The 15124-nt window shown below is 39.6% G+C and overlaps 1 protein-coding gene across 5 annotated transcripts in view; it reads right to left on the bottom strand.

The window, feature by feature from the left end:
* The window catches only part of DPYD (dihydropyrimidine dehydrogenase), a 353009-nt gene that overhangs the window by 55544 nt on the left and 282341 nt on the right, over positions 1-15124 (bottom strand). For all 5 annotated transcript variants that reach the window (XM_042030116.1, XM_042030118.1, XM_042030120.1 and 2 more), the window contains one exon: positions 10322-10464. In XM_042030116.1, coding sequence (XP_041886050.1) covers positions 10322-10464 — 143 coding nt within the window. The remainder of the gene's footprint in view (positions 1-10321; positions 10465-15124) is intronic.

Raw genomic sequence — 15124 nt, 5'->3', positions numbered from 1 at the left:
TAAAGCATTCTGTCAGTTCTTGGAACTACAAAGTGGACCTTTATGCAGTAGGTGGGCACACACACCCCGATAAAAGTGCTGATCGTGATCATCTTTCCTAAGAAAACAAATATGATTCCACATGCCTTGAGCATTGAGGAGTCTGGGAAACAGCTTCATAATCAGCCATGTATAGCAAATCGTATCATTGTACTGCAGATCTACAAAATGAAAGATAGCTTTGAAAGCAGATGAACTAACTCCCCTGTGTAAACAGTCCAATCACATACAGAGGCTCTACGACTATCTTTAAATATATTCTGAATATATTTATATTCATATTTCATATTAATACATCATATTTCATTTATTAACACCCAAAGGTCTCGCCTCTCTCTTGTAAGTACTGTTGTGGAAATGAAATCCTTCAGCTCTCCCAGCTCTCTTCAGCTGCTGGGACAGCATCACCAGTTGTGTCAGGTAGATGTAGATTTATCTGACCCATTTCCAGCTCCAAAGAAATTTCTATAGCAGGTACCAGTTAAGTCACTCAGATATGGTGCTTTGATGACAAAGGTCATCAACTAACATTACACAGAAGTTAGCAGTATTTTTAATATTTTGTTATCCAAGAGCTAGCCACAGGAACACCATCATCTCTGGAATCAAGTTGGTCTGTCATCCCATTTTTGGAAAGGTGCATTTGTCAGAGATGAGCATGATTCTAGGAAAGCACGCTTTTCAGAAAACAACGGTGTTCTGAATAACGTGGGGAAAAGAGTTTCAGAATTACCAATATGTGCTGTTTGACAACATGGAATGCAATGGCTACATTTAACTTGAAAATGTCTGTTTCGCAATCCAAGTTAATTGGAATGAAAAGGTCAAAACCAAAATATGTTGCAAAAAGATTGAAACAGATTTGATTCACCCAAATAATATTTTTTTCTTTAAATGTGTTAATTCCCCACGTTTTTAGAATTTTGATTATCAGTCTAAACTGGAAAACTTTTCCATGCTTAAACTTCGCTATGACAGAATAACTATTCCCTGATCACTGGCAATAGTCAGGCTCATTAACGCTTAACAGATCCAGGGTAGACCTTCAGTGTCCATCCCAGGACACTCTGAATCAAGACTCAGCAGGGACTTAACCCCAGATCTATTTAGATTAAATGAAATTTGTCAATGAAAAACAGTTGCCTCAAAGAAATTTTCAACAAATTCTAATGAGAACCACCTACTGAGGGACATCCTCCTGTGACCAGAATTTTGAAAGCTGCAGACCTCTCAAAATGAAACAGAAATTTTTCCATTTTGGAACCTCAATTCAGTCCTGCAATGATTAACCCCTCATCCTTGCGAGTCTTTCCCTCTAGTACTCTCACATTATATTTCAGCTAAAATTACTTTCATCCTTTATCAGCTTGCCTGTACGAATTTGTGCAGCAGCTGCTGTGTCCATTGAAGAGTGAGATTCATGTGAACAAAATAGTTCTGACCCTGTGAATCCTTCGTGTCTGAGATAAAAACCCACTTCCACATTTCCTTAGGGATTGTTTTACCTATCTCAGTCCAAATAATAAATATCAGCAAGAAAAGCAGCAACATAACTCAGGATATTGAAGGAAGTTAAACCCTTTCTTAAATGTACTGCCAGCTTCCGAAATGCCAGCTTAGAAAAATGCTTTCTCTGTTTCTCTTATTCTAATTACATGGATAAAAGAACCCCTCCTCAGCCAGATCAAGCTGTGTCAGGGGGCTTGTGCTGTAGCAGGAAAAAACTTACTGCTCCCTCCTTCCTGGGCAGAAAACCCACTGCTCTGACACTGGGAAAAGCAACAGATCAGCGACCAAACTGAGCTAGCCCAGCACCAAGCCCAAGCTGAGCTGCACAGCAATGCATCCCTGTTTCAGTGGGGGCTCCAGGACCATGCCTTCCCTGAGTACAGCCTCTTCCACTGCTTGCTTTCCCTTTCTTCCTTTCACTGCCAGGTACAGCCTCTGACTGAAAGATCAACAGAGCTGCTACGATACAAAAAGGAAAATTTCTTAAACATGTATTTTCTTTGTATGCCTGACAATGTTTTCAAGAAGAACTTCTCTGATGGCAGATCTTTGCAATACTGAATGTTTTACATTCTCCCTTTTTGGAAAACAAGTCCCCTGCAGTTACAACACATATAACATTAAAATAAGCAACCCCACAAGAATTTTCCTAAGTAATTATTGTAGATGGCAGAAAGGAACAAAGAAACAGCATTTTCCACTGTGCTTATCTTGCCTTCTATTTATTTTCAATATCCAACAAGGAGCTGGGTACACTTCCAGATTCAATTTTCAGTCACCTCCGCACGTACTCAAGGGAACTCAGTCTGCAACAGAGCTAGCTTCATGTCTGAAAGCAACCTGAGCTGAGTAAAATAACTTGCCTACAATTTCATCAACAATTAACCAAGCCTCTAGTGAAGAGTCATCTCCATGTTGCATTTAGTTTGCAAACTTTAAACAAAACTCACTCGGTGTCAATTCACACAATGCGCTTTATCTACATGGAGAAGAGCTCTGTGAGTGTTCGTGTAAGACAGCAGCAGCACGAATCCACATCAGTAGTGTGAATCCACATTAAAAATAGGTGTAAGCAGTACTGGGTTTTCAAAGGACAAGCAATGTTGTGGCTCCTTGGGAGACATGGAGAAAAACATGTCGCCAAAGCAATTATTCTTCCCATCGCCTCAATTCTTAAAGTCCCTGTGTGACCAGCCCCAGGGAAGCAGGGCAAACTCCCAGGAAAGGGGAGCAGACCCAGTGTCCCCAGGAGAACAAATCCCCCTGCAGAGGCCATGAGTGACTGGTATAAGGACAGCATTTGAGCTGATGCACAACTGAGACCTAATTGTTAGTAAATAATTATTACCGCACAGTGATAGTTGAAACTACTTTGCATGAGAATTCATTATGAGAATGACAAATAGCAATTGTTACAGAATGAGCTTTAATTCATTCTTATGAATTTATGAAATAACAATCCTATCTATGCAGACTTCATTTACTAGCTGGTGAAATGAGTAGAAATAAAGGAAAGCTAATAGATAAATCCCCTAAGCAGCTCCAAATAAAATGTAGAACTAATGCAAAACTGCACAAAATAAAAGGCATTATTAGTGTTGAATTTAGTCCGTAACTTTACAATGTGCTGATTTGAATTTTGCAACTTTTCATTAAAAATGGCAAAAAAATATGTAAGAATCAGTAATGAAAACCGCCACAAACCTGTTCTAATTTGATGGTTTTTACTACTATAACCAAAAAACTTTATAAATTGTTTTTGTTTGACAAATTCTGATTTCCTTTAAAAGAAATTGTCACAGAAAATTCTCACTATCAATTAGCAATTTCCCTCCCAATCGTCTGTAATGGAGCAAGTGTGGCAGTCCTCTAATTACTTTTTTTTTTATTAGCAAAGACAGACAGTTGAGAACAGGTTGAATTTCTGTAATTAGCACCGGGCTAGGAAAAAACCAGAAAATAATGAAATGTTTTCAGAAGTGAACGCTTGGGTACGTCTGTCCCAACTCTTTCCTCTCTTTCACATTCATTTTTCTTCGGATTTTATGTCGACATGTTCAAACAGCACTTTGTTCCCTCTTTTGTTTCTGCATGTACTGCAAATTTCAGCTCTGCAGAGAACGGCCACTCCATTCAGTGCTGCATCCATTGAAGACTTTTTTCAGTGCGTGGCTCTGTGAGCAGTGGAGCTAATGATATCTGGCTTCCAGCAGCTCTGTGTCTCCTGGTTGGGTTCTCTGACGTCTAATAAGGTGTGACTGCCAATTAAAGCCTTTCCTGTGGCTGACACGGTCCTAACAGCGCTGTCCCATGCGGGTTCTCAGAGGTCTAATAAAGGTGAGCTCATAGTGTGCTTGTGCTTACAGTGAAGGAATGCAGCTACTCTCTCTCTCCTCTGCCTTTTTTTGTTTCTCAAAATCTGTTAGAGTAAAACACTTTCCACCTTCTGGCAAATTTCAGTGAAAATGGCCACAAAGCTCAGATGTGATGGAGGATACTCAAATGGATGTACAAATACCTATCAAGTTTCTTTGGGAATACAGTCTAAAAACTGCTATTTCTACAGGAGACTACACTTATCTCAATCAAAGGACTCACATCTGAAAGGTGGTTTTGCCTTAAGTGGCGGGTTTTTTTCTTAAAAATCTTGGTGGGTCTAAAGTACCATCCCTTGAATCTTGTCTTGTATCATTTTGGTAGCCTGACACTGCATCCAGCAACCTATTCTTCCCTCATCAGTTTTAATCGGGAGAGAAGAATTAGGTCCAGCACCTTAACTTCTCTGTGTCGTGCACAGCTTTGTACAGAAAGGTTTTGTTCTTCTACCCCTCAAGCCACAGCCTGTGTCAAAAACCTCACAGTGTCCAGCTGGTGCCCAGGTGTGCCTGTTCTTGGGCTTATCTACCCTTGGAGCACTCTCTGCCTGGCACAGAGCAAAGCCTGCAGCCTGTGTTCCCCCCGTGTGGGCAGGGGGCGGAGGAAGGGTGGGCTCTTTGGGAGTCCAGGCAGGAGAAGAACAGCCTTGCTCTGCCACACCAATGGCACCCTGTGGCTGTTTGAGACTTGCAGCAATCCACGCGACTTCATTCTCCTCATACCGGGCTGAGACAAAAGAACTCCTTGTCTGCATTCAAAATCATGGCTATTCATTGCAAGACAAAGTATTTTCTTCCCAGTGGTTATCAGTATAAACTTAACCTGGAACTTCAAAATACAGGGCCAGCTCCCTCACTCCCCTGCTCTGCACGCCCATGATTTGAATATCTTTTAGTTCTCCACTCTGCATTAAATTGCACAAATAGTAATCCCAGGATGAGAATTTTCCGGCCTGATCTAGTCCTCACTTAGCTAAGGTATCAGAGTCTTCACTGACTTCAACAGACACTGACACGAGTTAAAAAGAATAGCAATGAAATGCACGGAGAACCAGATCCCTACTTTGCAGTTCTGTAGCCATAAAAAAAGTATAGAGGTCCTTACAGGGTTTCACACTTGCACAAATACAATAACAATGCTGCCTCATAGATCAAGTCCCATGATTTTGTGATGGAAAAGCCTGTTTATTCACACACAAAGGGCCATCCTGCTGTTATAAAAATTTCTCAGCTAAATGCTTCTCTAAAAAGCCTGCTTAAGAAAAAATAATAATCAAACTGTTCTGAATCCCTTGAGACTTTTGCTCCAAAGAGGTACCAACAAGAAGGCTCGTTGAAAATGTTAAAAATCCACAAGCAGTCTCACAAAAACAACTGTGTTCCATGTTGGAGAGAGAGTTTATCATACAGAGGCAAAACTCATCACTATTGCTTTCCTGTCATGGGCTGCCCCATTTCCAGAGTTGTTTTGCTCTTCCTCACATCCCTGAGGTCCCACTGGTGCTGGGAGGAAAGAAGGGTATGGGGCAGATCCAGATTCATGGCAGCTCTGCCTGTGGTGGGGGCACACTCCCACCTTCTTCTCCTGCCTGAGAGATGAGGAGGGTCACGGGGCAAGGCCTGGAGGCAACAGGTGCATGTGGGCTGAACACAACACGGTGAGAACAAGAGCACAGTGCCCACAGGACAGGACTGCAAGGCACTCCATCCTAGCCAGGAGGAGAGGGAGATGAAGGTGGAGGAAGGTGGGTCTGAAAAACGGCTCGGGGCAAAGCCACAGGCTGCCCCACTGGGAAGCAGCATTCCATGGGTGGATTTTAAATCATTGCTGGGTAGAAAACCTTACAGACATCCAGGTCTGCAGCAGGGGACGTGTGTGACCTCCATACTTCGTGAGAAAAGACATTTATTTGAAAAGGAATTCATATTCTTTACATGAAAATGACCGATATTCCAGATGAACAAAGTATTCCATACCAGAATACAATCCTAAAAGGTTCTACCATGAAACAAGTATACTTCAGAAAGTGCCCCTTTGTTCTACCTCTTTTTTTTAGTTACATCTGCTAGAAATAATGACTGCAGAATCTCTTTCAACAAAAGGTCATTTATGTCAATGGACAGAACACAGAGGATCAGATCACCTGCTGTAATTGCAAATTAATGCTCTACTGCTAATGCATTAACTACACAATATTGATCTACAATTGAATCATACAGGCTACTGTGAAGTGATTTTTACTTTAATATTTTTACACTTTTATTGCTTTTTCCATAATGCATTTTCTCTTTCCGCTGGAATTTTCTATAATTGTTTCCCATTTTAATTTCCTGCATCAAGATGACTTTAAAAAATGTATGTCTCTTTCACAACCTTGCAAAAATCTAACAAACCATCAGTGTGACATGGTAAATCACACACATGTTGCAAAACATGCAAAAAAATTTGATGTACATCTAATTTCGATAAATTGGGGCTTTAAAAAAAGCTTACTTAAATTAGAAATAAAATACCTCGGCCTCAGTGGAAGCCTGTAATAATGACATGTATCACAGAAAGATGCTTCTAGACATTTCTGGAGCTCCCGGTATACAATGAGGGCAGGATTATCTCCATATTAAAATTGTTATTTTTTTTTAAATTTCATGCCTGTACTGAAAAGGGGTTGGTAGATTCAGGTATGTTTAAAAAAAGTATAGTGCTATGGAATCAGCTGAGGAATGACTGAAATGCTTCAGCATCTTTAACGAGAAATTAAAAAACAAATAGGGTCTTTTTGCAGGTGTTTCTGAAGTCCATAAAGTGGAAGAACGCTCTGTTAAATTGCTGTACAAAATATTAAGCCCAGCTACTACTGACTACATTGTACTGACTACAATGATCCAGTGTGTTTTCCATACCTGCTGCAAAATTCCTTACACTCAAACCTTTTTGCAAGCAACAATACTAAGATGTTGCCCTCCATCTTCTAAAGGAGGGGATAGAAAATATTTTGACTACTGAAACTCTCTCCCCATTGCATTTCCTAATACATCTGCTTAATACCACTTGAGGTGGTTATGGCATACAGCAAAATATGGCTTACCTCCTGACTCCTGACTTGTATTCCTGTGTATGATGATTTTGCAAATGGAAAATAAATCCCTGTGTTTCAAAAATAAAAGCAATTGGAAAAAATAATGGAGAACTGATTGCAGGTGAAATAGCTGCAGAGGAAAACCTGATCTTGCTTTTAATGGAAGAACATTTATTATTCATAAACCTTTCCTCTAACAGATATGCTACATTGCAATTAAATCAAGTCACACAAAGCCTCCTTATTATCCTAGGTCATGAACGTCCCGCTCCCATGGCAGAGAAGACACAGGACTCCTGTTGAGACACAATGAAGGGAAGCCCAGTGGTCAAGCAAGGGCTGCTGTCCCAGGCTCTTGAGCTGGGCTCCATGGATAGATCAGAACAGTCTGTGCTACTCTTTGGGATGGGACCATGTTTAATGCTGGATGATCTACCCTTTACAAATCCTGATGGGTAACAGGGTGGTGATAGCAGGGACACACCCCAGTTTTAAGTCCACTGCCTCTTTGGCACAGCTGAACACAGAGATCACTCCATCACTGCCAAAGCCCAGGCTGCTCACTTCCTGCCTCTGGATCAGTCATAAGGAGTCCTCATAAACCATATAAGTGGTTTTGGAAATGTGAAGTCAGATCCCAAAATGTGCAGTACTGTGTCAGTCTGAACCACCTCCAACAGTGTCCAAACCAGATATTTTAGATAAGCTATGGAATACAGAATTACCCCAATACAGTCCTAGCTTCTACCTGCTTAACTCAGGGACTTGCTGTGAATGCAGTGAATCTTAAATACTGAACCATTCAGTAGACCACTTTATTTGATGCTATCTACAAATTCTGTACTTGGTCTGGATGTTGGTATTGAGAAAGCATAAGTGAATGTCAAAGCTGTAAGCAAAAGAGGTTGTGACTGCTGAAGGAGCAAGTTGGGCATTAGATACCAAAGATATGTGAGAGAGATTGGGATTCAGGAAAAAGAATATTAGCTGGCTATTTGTATGACCTCATTTAGAAGGAAAACAATGGAAATGATTCTCATAATCCTAATTAGATTCCAAAGATGATCTGTGTCATCATGAAGACAAGGCTGTCTTCTTCTGTCTATCACAGTGTATCTCATCTGAGAAGCAGTTTCAGTCTAGTCCCAGCAAGTGTATTTCTTCTATGACTTTCCACAGAGATTACTCATTCCTACTCCCTTCCATCTGTCCTTCCCATCAGGAGGGAAAGACTTACGGTCTGTATTCACAATCTTGCTAAAGTTTACTAAAGGCTTATTTTAAAATAGATGCAACTGAACTAGTTCAGATCCTTATCTACACAGCCACTTCAGAATCCATTTATCTGAGATTAGTTTAAATGACTTCCCTACTTTAGTGAAACAGAAATAAACCACTCAAACTGAGGATATTTTTGATCCAGAGGAGTTTAAAATCAGTTCTAGAGATGACTTAAGTTAAACTGGTGAAACTTAAGGACAAAATAAGAGTTTTTTCACCATCTCTGGGAAAATTTCGTTGAAAAGAGAAATTATTCTGTAAAGGGCAAAAGATCTGTATAGATCCAAGTCATTTGTGGAATACAGTTTCAGAGAATTTGATTACTACTAAAAAGAAAACAATAATTAATGTCTTGTAAATCAAATAGTCTTTCTCTTGAGCACTGACTGGGATGTCTGCATTAAATTATATTTCAGAATTTCCCATTAACATTGGGCCAAACTAACAGGAAAAGAAAAGAAAGAATAAAAAAACAAACAGCTACACTGTCTATATAAAATAGAAGTGCAAAAGTGACATTAAACCTCTTTATTTTTAGTCATCCAGAAACAGATACAGCAGAGATAGAACAGAAAATCATTTCACTCTGTGCAGTTGAGATCATGTAACACTGCTGAGACAAAGCCATTGAAACTGCAGCTCTATTAGCAATAGCAAATGAAATGCATCTAGAGCACTAAAAACATTTCCTTGCCAATCCTAATTTTTTTTCGTAGTCAAATGCTGCCCTGTAATTTGCACCATTACTTAGTATTTATACAGAAGAAGCTGCCAATTGTGTAAGAAAGGTCAATCTTTTATCTGTCCACAAAAAAGAAAAGTTTGAATCACTTTAATACAACTAAAAAAAAAAATGTAATTATATTAATAAATCCAAAGAACATAGCAAGTCTATAAAAAAGAAACAGCCTTCTGCTTCAGCTCCCAGAGATGCTAACTTTGATGTGCAATAAAAAAACCCAAGAAAACCAAAACATTGAGCTGGCTGTGTTGTTTTTTTGTTTTTGTTTTTTTTTTTGTGAAACATAGCAAACAAATGACTAATCTCAGCAGTTACTCTAGCTGTGTAAAAAGAATGGTCACACTGAATCTAATTTCAACGTCAAAGTGAATTGTGGGAATGAAACCACTCTAGTCATCCCATGGAGTGACACAAAGCCCATATTCACAGGATCCACAGCTGCTGTTGTCTGTAGTGGGACGGACAGAGAAAGGAGCTGAACATCTACCAGAATATAACAATATACAATGGAGCAATATAACATAAAGGCCACCTGCTCCTCAGCCCTTCTAACATATATGCTGCAATGGTGCCCTGACATGCCTGGCAGAGCAGGTGAGGGGCTGATTTCCAGCCAATTTTCTGGTGCCTGTAATACAAGGCCACCAAGGCTTCCTTCCATGACAGGGACTAACCAACCCCGCCAGTCTGGCCAGCACCTCAAACCAACCCTCAGGCAATGCCAACAGCCTGACTGCTGAATGCAGCCAACCCCTCACTCCAGTGCAAGGCCAGCACCTCATGCAGGGGGTACAGCTCTACACCTCCTGTTTCAATGAACATGCTTAAGGGACACAGATGCCTGCATAAACAAGCGTTACTTTAAACTGGCTCCCTGTGAGACCAATGCAGTACTCTTTGGAAGCCCTCTCACCTTGAGAAGGCTCTTTGCAGAAAACAAAAACTGAGAATATAGTAATAACAGATAGCTCGAGCTTACCTCTGTGTCAACCCTGTTTGTATGACAAGTGAGAGATGCTTAAATTTTAAATCCTCTAAGCCAGAGATAAAAAGTACTAACAAACTCATGGTTAGCCTTTTCCCAGATTGATATTCCAACACCCAAAGTTTTCTTTTGGCAACTGCTCCTCCTCCTCCATGTGAAATGAATGTCTCCTAGCAAGCAGCATGAAGTGAAAAAAAAGAAAATTCTTTTCAACGGTAGAAACCCCACACTATCCAAATATTTGAAAGGAAGATACATTATGATCTTAATCATCATTACTTGAACGTTAACGTTTTAAAGAAAGAAGCAGTACCTGTAAGACAGAAGCCCCACTGTGCAGAAACTGAAGCCCAGCCTCAGCAGAATCGATGCCTCCAGTTGCCAAGATGGGAAATCCTGGGAGGGCACGGGCGATGGCAGACACTGCGCGGAGGGCGATGGGCCGGATAGCATTTCCTACAGAAAACCAGGACACTGGGTTAGCAACGTCCCACAGACCCCGATGGAACTTGCACATCCCTCATGGAATAGTAACGTCAGGAACTAACATCTAATTCTGAGGTGCAGAGGTCCTATTCATTTATAAACTGACACCAAGTGGGTTTCAAGTGGTATCAACACTTGTACAGCAAATTATGCATGTGGCTGGAATACAGAAAATGGCACGAGCATTTGGATAAACATTGCAAAGTCAGCTTGAACGTTTTAGCTGATGCTCAAAACAAAGACTAACAATGTCTGAGACGGAGAGGAATACTTTACCATACAGTACACTGTAGACAAAGAGATCTATGTTTCTACATAAAGAATCAGGTTGATTTTTTGAACCTAAATGCAGTCCAAGTAAGAGCAAACATCTCATTTATTTATGTTCAACTAAAAGTTGTTTAAAAGTGCCATTTCACTGCACTTGACATTTCATATTTTACTTGTTTCCCCTTCTGGATGTTTGTAGATTCAGATAATTCTTTAAGTAAGACCCCTCTATCAATTAATATGACAGTCAAATTCTCAAAAGAATAAAGTATATTCATTTATGGTAATGTCTCCAAAACTGAAGCTTGTATTTCAAATAGTACATAGAGGTTGAGTCAGACAACCCACTGCTATATTTAGAGGATTATGATTAAAGTCTCGATACACTGTGTCTGCAATGCATCTGTTTTGACTACCTTCCACTGATGGTATGCAAGTATTAAAAATATGCCTAGAGATGCTGCTCATTAAATGATGGACAGCATACACAGATGACAATTCCAGTTATTTTTTAGGCTAGTTGGGATTTCTCTAGAGAACTCCTGCATTATTAAAATTTCTACTTAATTTAGAGAACCTTTAGCCTAATTTGATGCTGTCTTAGGGTGACTTTATGATGTTGTATCCCATATCGCTTCTCTATGCCCTGAAATTAGTTTTGTGCCTTTCTGTGCCTTTAAACTGAGCCTGGGAGGGGGGGAGGAAAAGCTGAGCAAAACTTCTTCAAAGCAGTTTGCAGCTTCTTCAAGGTCACACAGGGATAGAGACTTTTTTTTTCCTGCTGCGGCAAGAGAGAGGGAGTGGAGAAGCACTCTGCTTGCTTTCTCAGACAGCTTTCGGCTCTCTTTTTCTCCGGAGAGAGATGGAGAGGTGAAATTTTGTTTTCCTGGGACTCTGATTTTTCCCTTCTTCTCTGCTGGACGGTTTCAACATCACAATACATTGGGAGGACTTTCCACTGAGGCCTTGGCCCTGGAGTTGGGCCCACCACCCCATCCCAGCTCCAAGGAGGGGGAGAGAGATCTACGGAAGAACTCTGAAATTTTCCCAGGTTTGTCTCAGCAGATCGAGAGGTTTTATTATTTAGCATCATTATCCTTTTCCTGTGTGTTTGTTAAATAAATAGTTTTTATCTCTTTCCTTCGAGGAAAATTCATTTTTTCCCAAACCTGGTGGGGGGAGGGATGGTTGTAACCTGCCTTCTCTCAGAGGATATACTTCCAAATTTGCCCAAACTGGCACAGCTGCCATAACTGGGCAGCAATACAGTAGTGTAAGGGAGGACACATCACACCCAGAGGACCTGAATGGCTGTGGCTGGCAGGCTGGTTTTTTCCCCCTCAGTACTGTATGAGGTAGCAGCAACTAAACTTTATACAGATGAAAGGGATAGCCTAACTCAAGATGCACTATTGATGTGTTTTCAGGAAAACTAGGGGCTGATTGCTAAGAATGTGAAATCTCACCAAAACTGCTTTAAAGAATCTAAGATCCCAACAGAACAGATCACAGAAAGGAGCTGGAGTTGAGCAGGAATTTTTCCCAGGACACTAGGGCTGGATTGATTGTAACGTGTCTGAAAGGAACAGAACGATCCTCTGAAAGAGGATTACTGCTAAGAGTCCGAAGAGCAAATATTATGACATAATTAATGGTCCAGTCTTAGAGAAATGCTTGAGGAAAAAAAAATGGAAACCATGCAGTTTGCTCTGACAGATTTACATATAAAGCCTTTTGGAAGGCATAGAGGCCAAAACATACAATACATGGCCAAAACCACTGAAAGTAATCTTATCAAAAACAGTAGTTCATTAAATTCTTCAAATACTCAGTTTTTGAAATTGAAGCTGGAAGTAAGCAGCAGACTTGCTATATTGCTTTCAGGCTGACATAGCTCCAGAATCTCACTGATGAGGTAGCTGTTTTTCAGAAAGCTGAAAGAATACAGACACTGGTAACTCTGAAATTATGTGACTACAGAGAAATTTCTTCCCAATCTGCTTTTGAGGCATGAAGGTTTATATACTTCTAACACCAATGTAACTCTTTAGAGTTTGCTTTCAATGAGTTTTAAAGGCTTGTAGACCCTTGGCCTTAAAGATACCTTGTAGTAAAGAGTTCCACAAGAAAATATAATTAGCACCCTTCTCACTTAAATGACTCTCTCTGTACAGTGGACAGTACAGGAACAGGACCAGATGACAGCTTCTTTATGGTTTCAGCACAACAGGTAATCAGAAAGGCCTTCATTCAGCCCAAAGAAATCAAGCATATGACTCAATGAAGTCTAGCAGAAACAGCAATGAGACTTAGAATTTTTTATGGAACATACGTACTTTTTAGTAGTAGCTGAATTTGATATTCATAATATGAGTTATTACTTATGTTTGGTGATTAGTAAATTAGTGATAAATTGGTATGATTGCAAAAGTATTCCATTCATTTATAATTCACCCAAATGAATTTAAAAACATTTCAGAAGTGCTTCTGATGAGAGTAAATAAGTGGATGTAATGACAATCAGAGGGTTCACTAAGGTCTCACCATTCATCCCAGCATTTTTTTTATTAGTCTACGTCATATGGAACAAGCACAACATAAGATGCAGCCATTCTCCCTTACATTTTTTCATCAACAGTTCAGAAGCTTGTCCCTCTGTAACAAAAGCTGCTGGGCTGGAATACCACATGATTTGCTTGTGATAGAGATCCTACTGCCTAATGAAATGGTGAAACAACCTTACAGATTAAAGAAAAAGAATGAAAACCATAGAAACGATAGTAATGCCAAGCTATTAAAAAAGAAGGCAAATTAAAAAAAAAAAGTTAATGAACACTCAATTTGACTTACAGTCTCTGTTTTCTTGTATTTTCATACAAGTACTATAGGAAGGTAATAAATTCCATTATAGAGATTTGTGGAGAAGGAGTTTTTAGAAGGCTGAAATAAAGGAGATTTAATGCCAAATTTTAAAAGATCTGTAAGTAGTAGTGGGAATTTGCAGAACATTTTCTGATAAATCGAATGGTATTTAAGAAGCTGAGGTCCAAATCCAGCATGCATTTGAAAGACAGCTCACATACTAAAAGATAAGCATCTACCACATACTTTGACACGTTGGGATCTGTAATTCCACTAGTTAAGCACTCGTAGCTGAGGAAACTGCTGATACGGTGCTCTCTTGATAGAAGTGCCACAGCTGCTACCAGATGCTAGATGTGGCTATCATTTACCTTGCTGTAAAATAATGAGATTTAATAAACAAAGTCCATTTATCAAGACCTCAGGCAGGGGAGTAAGATATAAAAATGAAAGACAGAAAAATACTTTGTGGAGATGACATGCTACTCTATGCTGAAAGCTCTTTCAAACCTCATTAATTATGGAACAAATATTTGCTATTATAGAAAGACATAAACAATGAAATAATTACAAAATGCGAAAGTCCCTGACCTTTTTCTTGCCTTAAAACAAAGAGCTTTGGCTTTCTCCTTTTTCCTTCTTCTTCTTTTTTTTTTTTTTAATTAAAAGTAAGACTTTTCAGACTCTCAGTCAAGGAAATCCAATAGCCAAATTCCAACATGAAGGAGAAACAGAACATACATCAATCAAATGTGTCTCCCTGATCAGAGATAGACAGAGCTGCTCTTGTCCACTGAGGACAGCAGGCTGATGACAAACTGATGAAAGATATTATACCTGCTTATTTGTTTGTTTATAGTTCCTTAGGAAGTAAAAACCCTTTACCAATGCCAGAAGACACACATTTTATTATGACTTCATAAGTACTTGGAGTCCCCAGAGGATGTGATCCTGTCAAACACCAAAAATGTTCACTAGATTGAGGCCTGAGAGCCAAACCTCCTTCAAGAAGCCTGGTGTTAAGTTTCAAGCAACCCAGGAGCTTTGGGAGCTCCTAGCAGAAACAATGCAGCTCTTCTGATCCCAGTGATCCACCAATGGGAGAAAAATAATCTCAAAGGTCTTCAATACTGGGCTACCTTCTCACTTGCAATATATTGGACCAACTTAATAGTTTAAGGTTTTCAACGCATGTATGCAGCAGCTCTAATGAGGCCTTTAAGTAAAGATGATCCAGGTCCATTAAAAAATAGCCAACAGAGTCAATTCAGACTGGTACTACTGAGACTGAATCTTGAAAAAGTCTGAATGATCTTTATCAAACTCTCTATCAACTAAAGAAACAGATTCTAAAGGAAAGCAAACTCTCTTACCTTTGGATAGCAGATCAACTAAAACCAAATTTTTTGTACCTATGGTTACTAGATGGAATAAAAATGAATTTGGGTCATAATTCTCCCCACTCTGTGCATTTTCAAGTCAAATTATTTTTTAATTT

The sequence above is a fragment of the Corvus kubaryi genome, unplaced genomic scaffold (assembly GCF_017639235.1).
Source record: "Corvus kubaryi isolate FWS band 111438036 unplaced genomic scaffold, C.kubaryi_AGA036_p1.0 37334, whole genome shotgun sequence".
NCBI lineage: Eukaryota > Metazoa > Chordata > Aves > Passeriformes > Corvidae > Corvus > Corvus kubaryi.
Note: the sequence above shows the minus strand (reverse complement) of the source record. Positions and strands in the feature narration are given on the sequence as shown.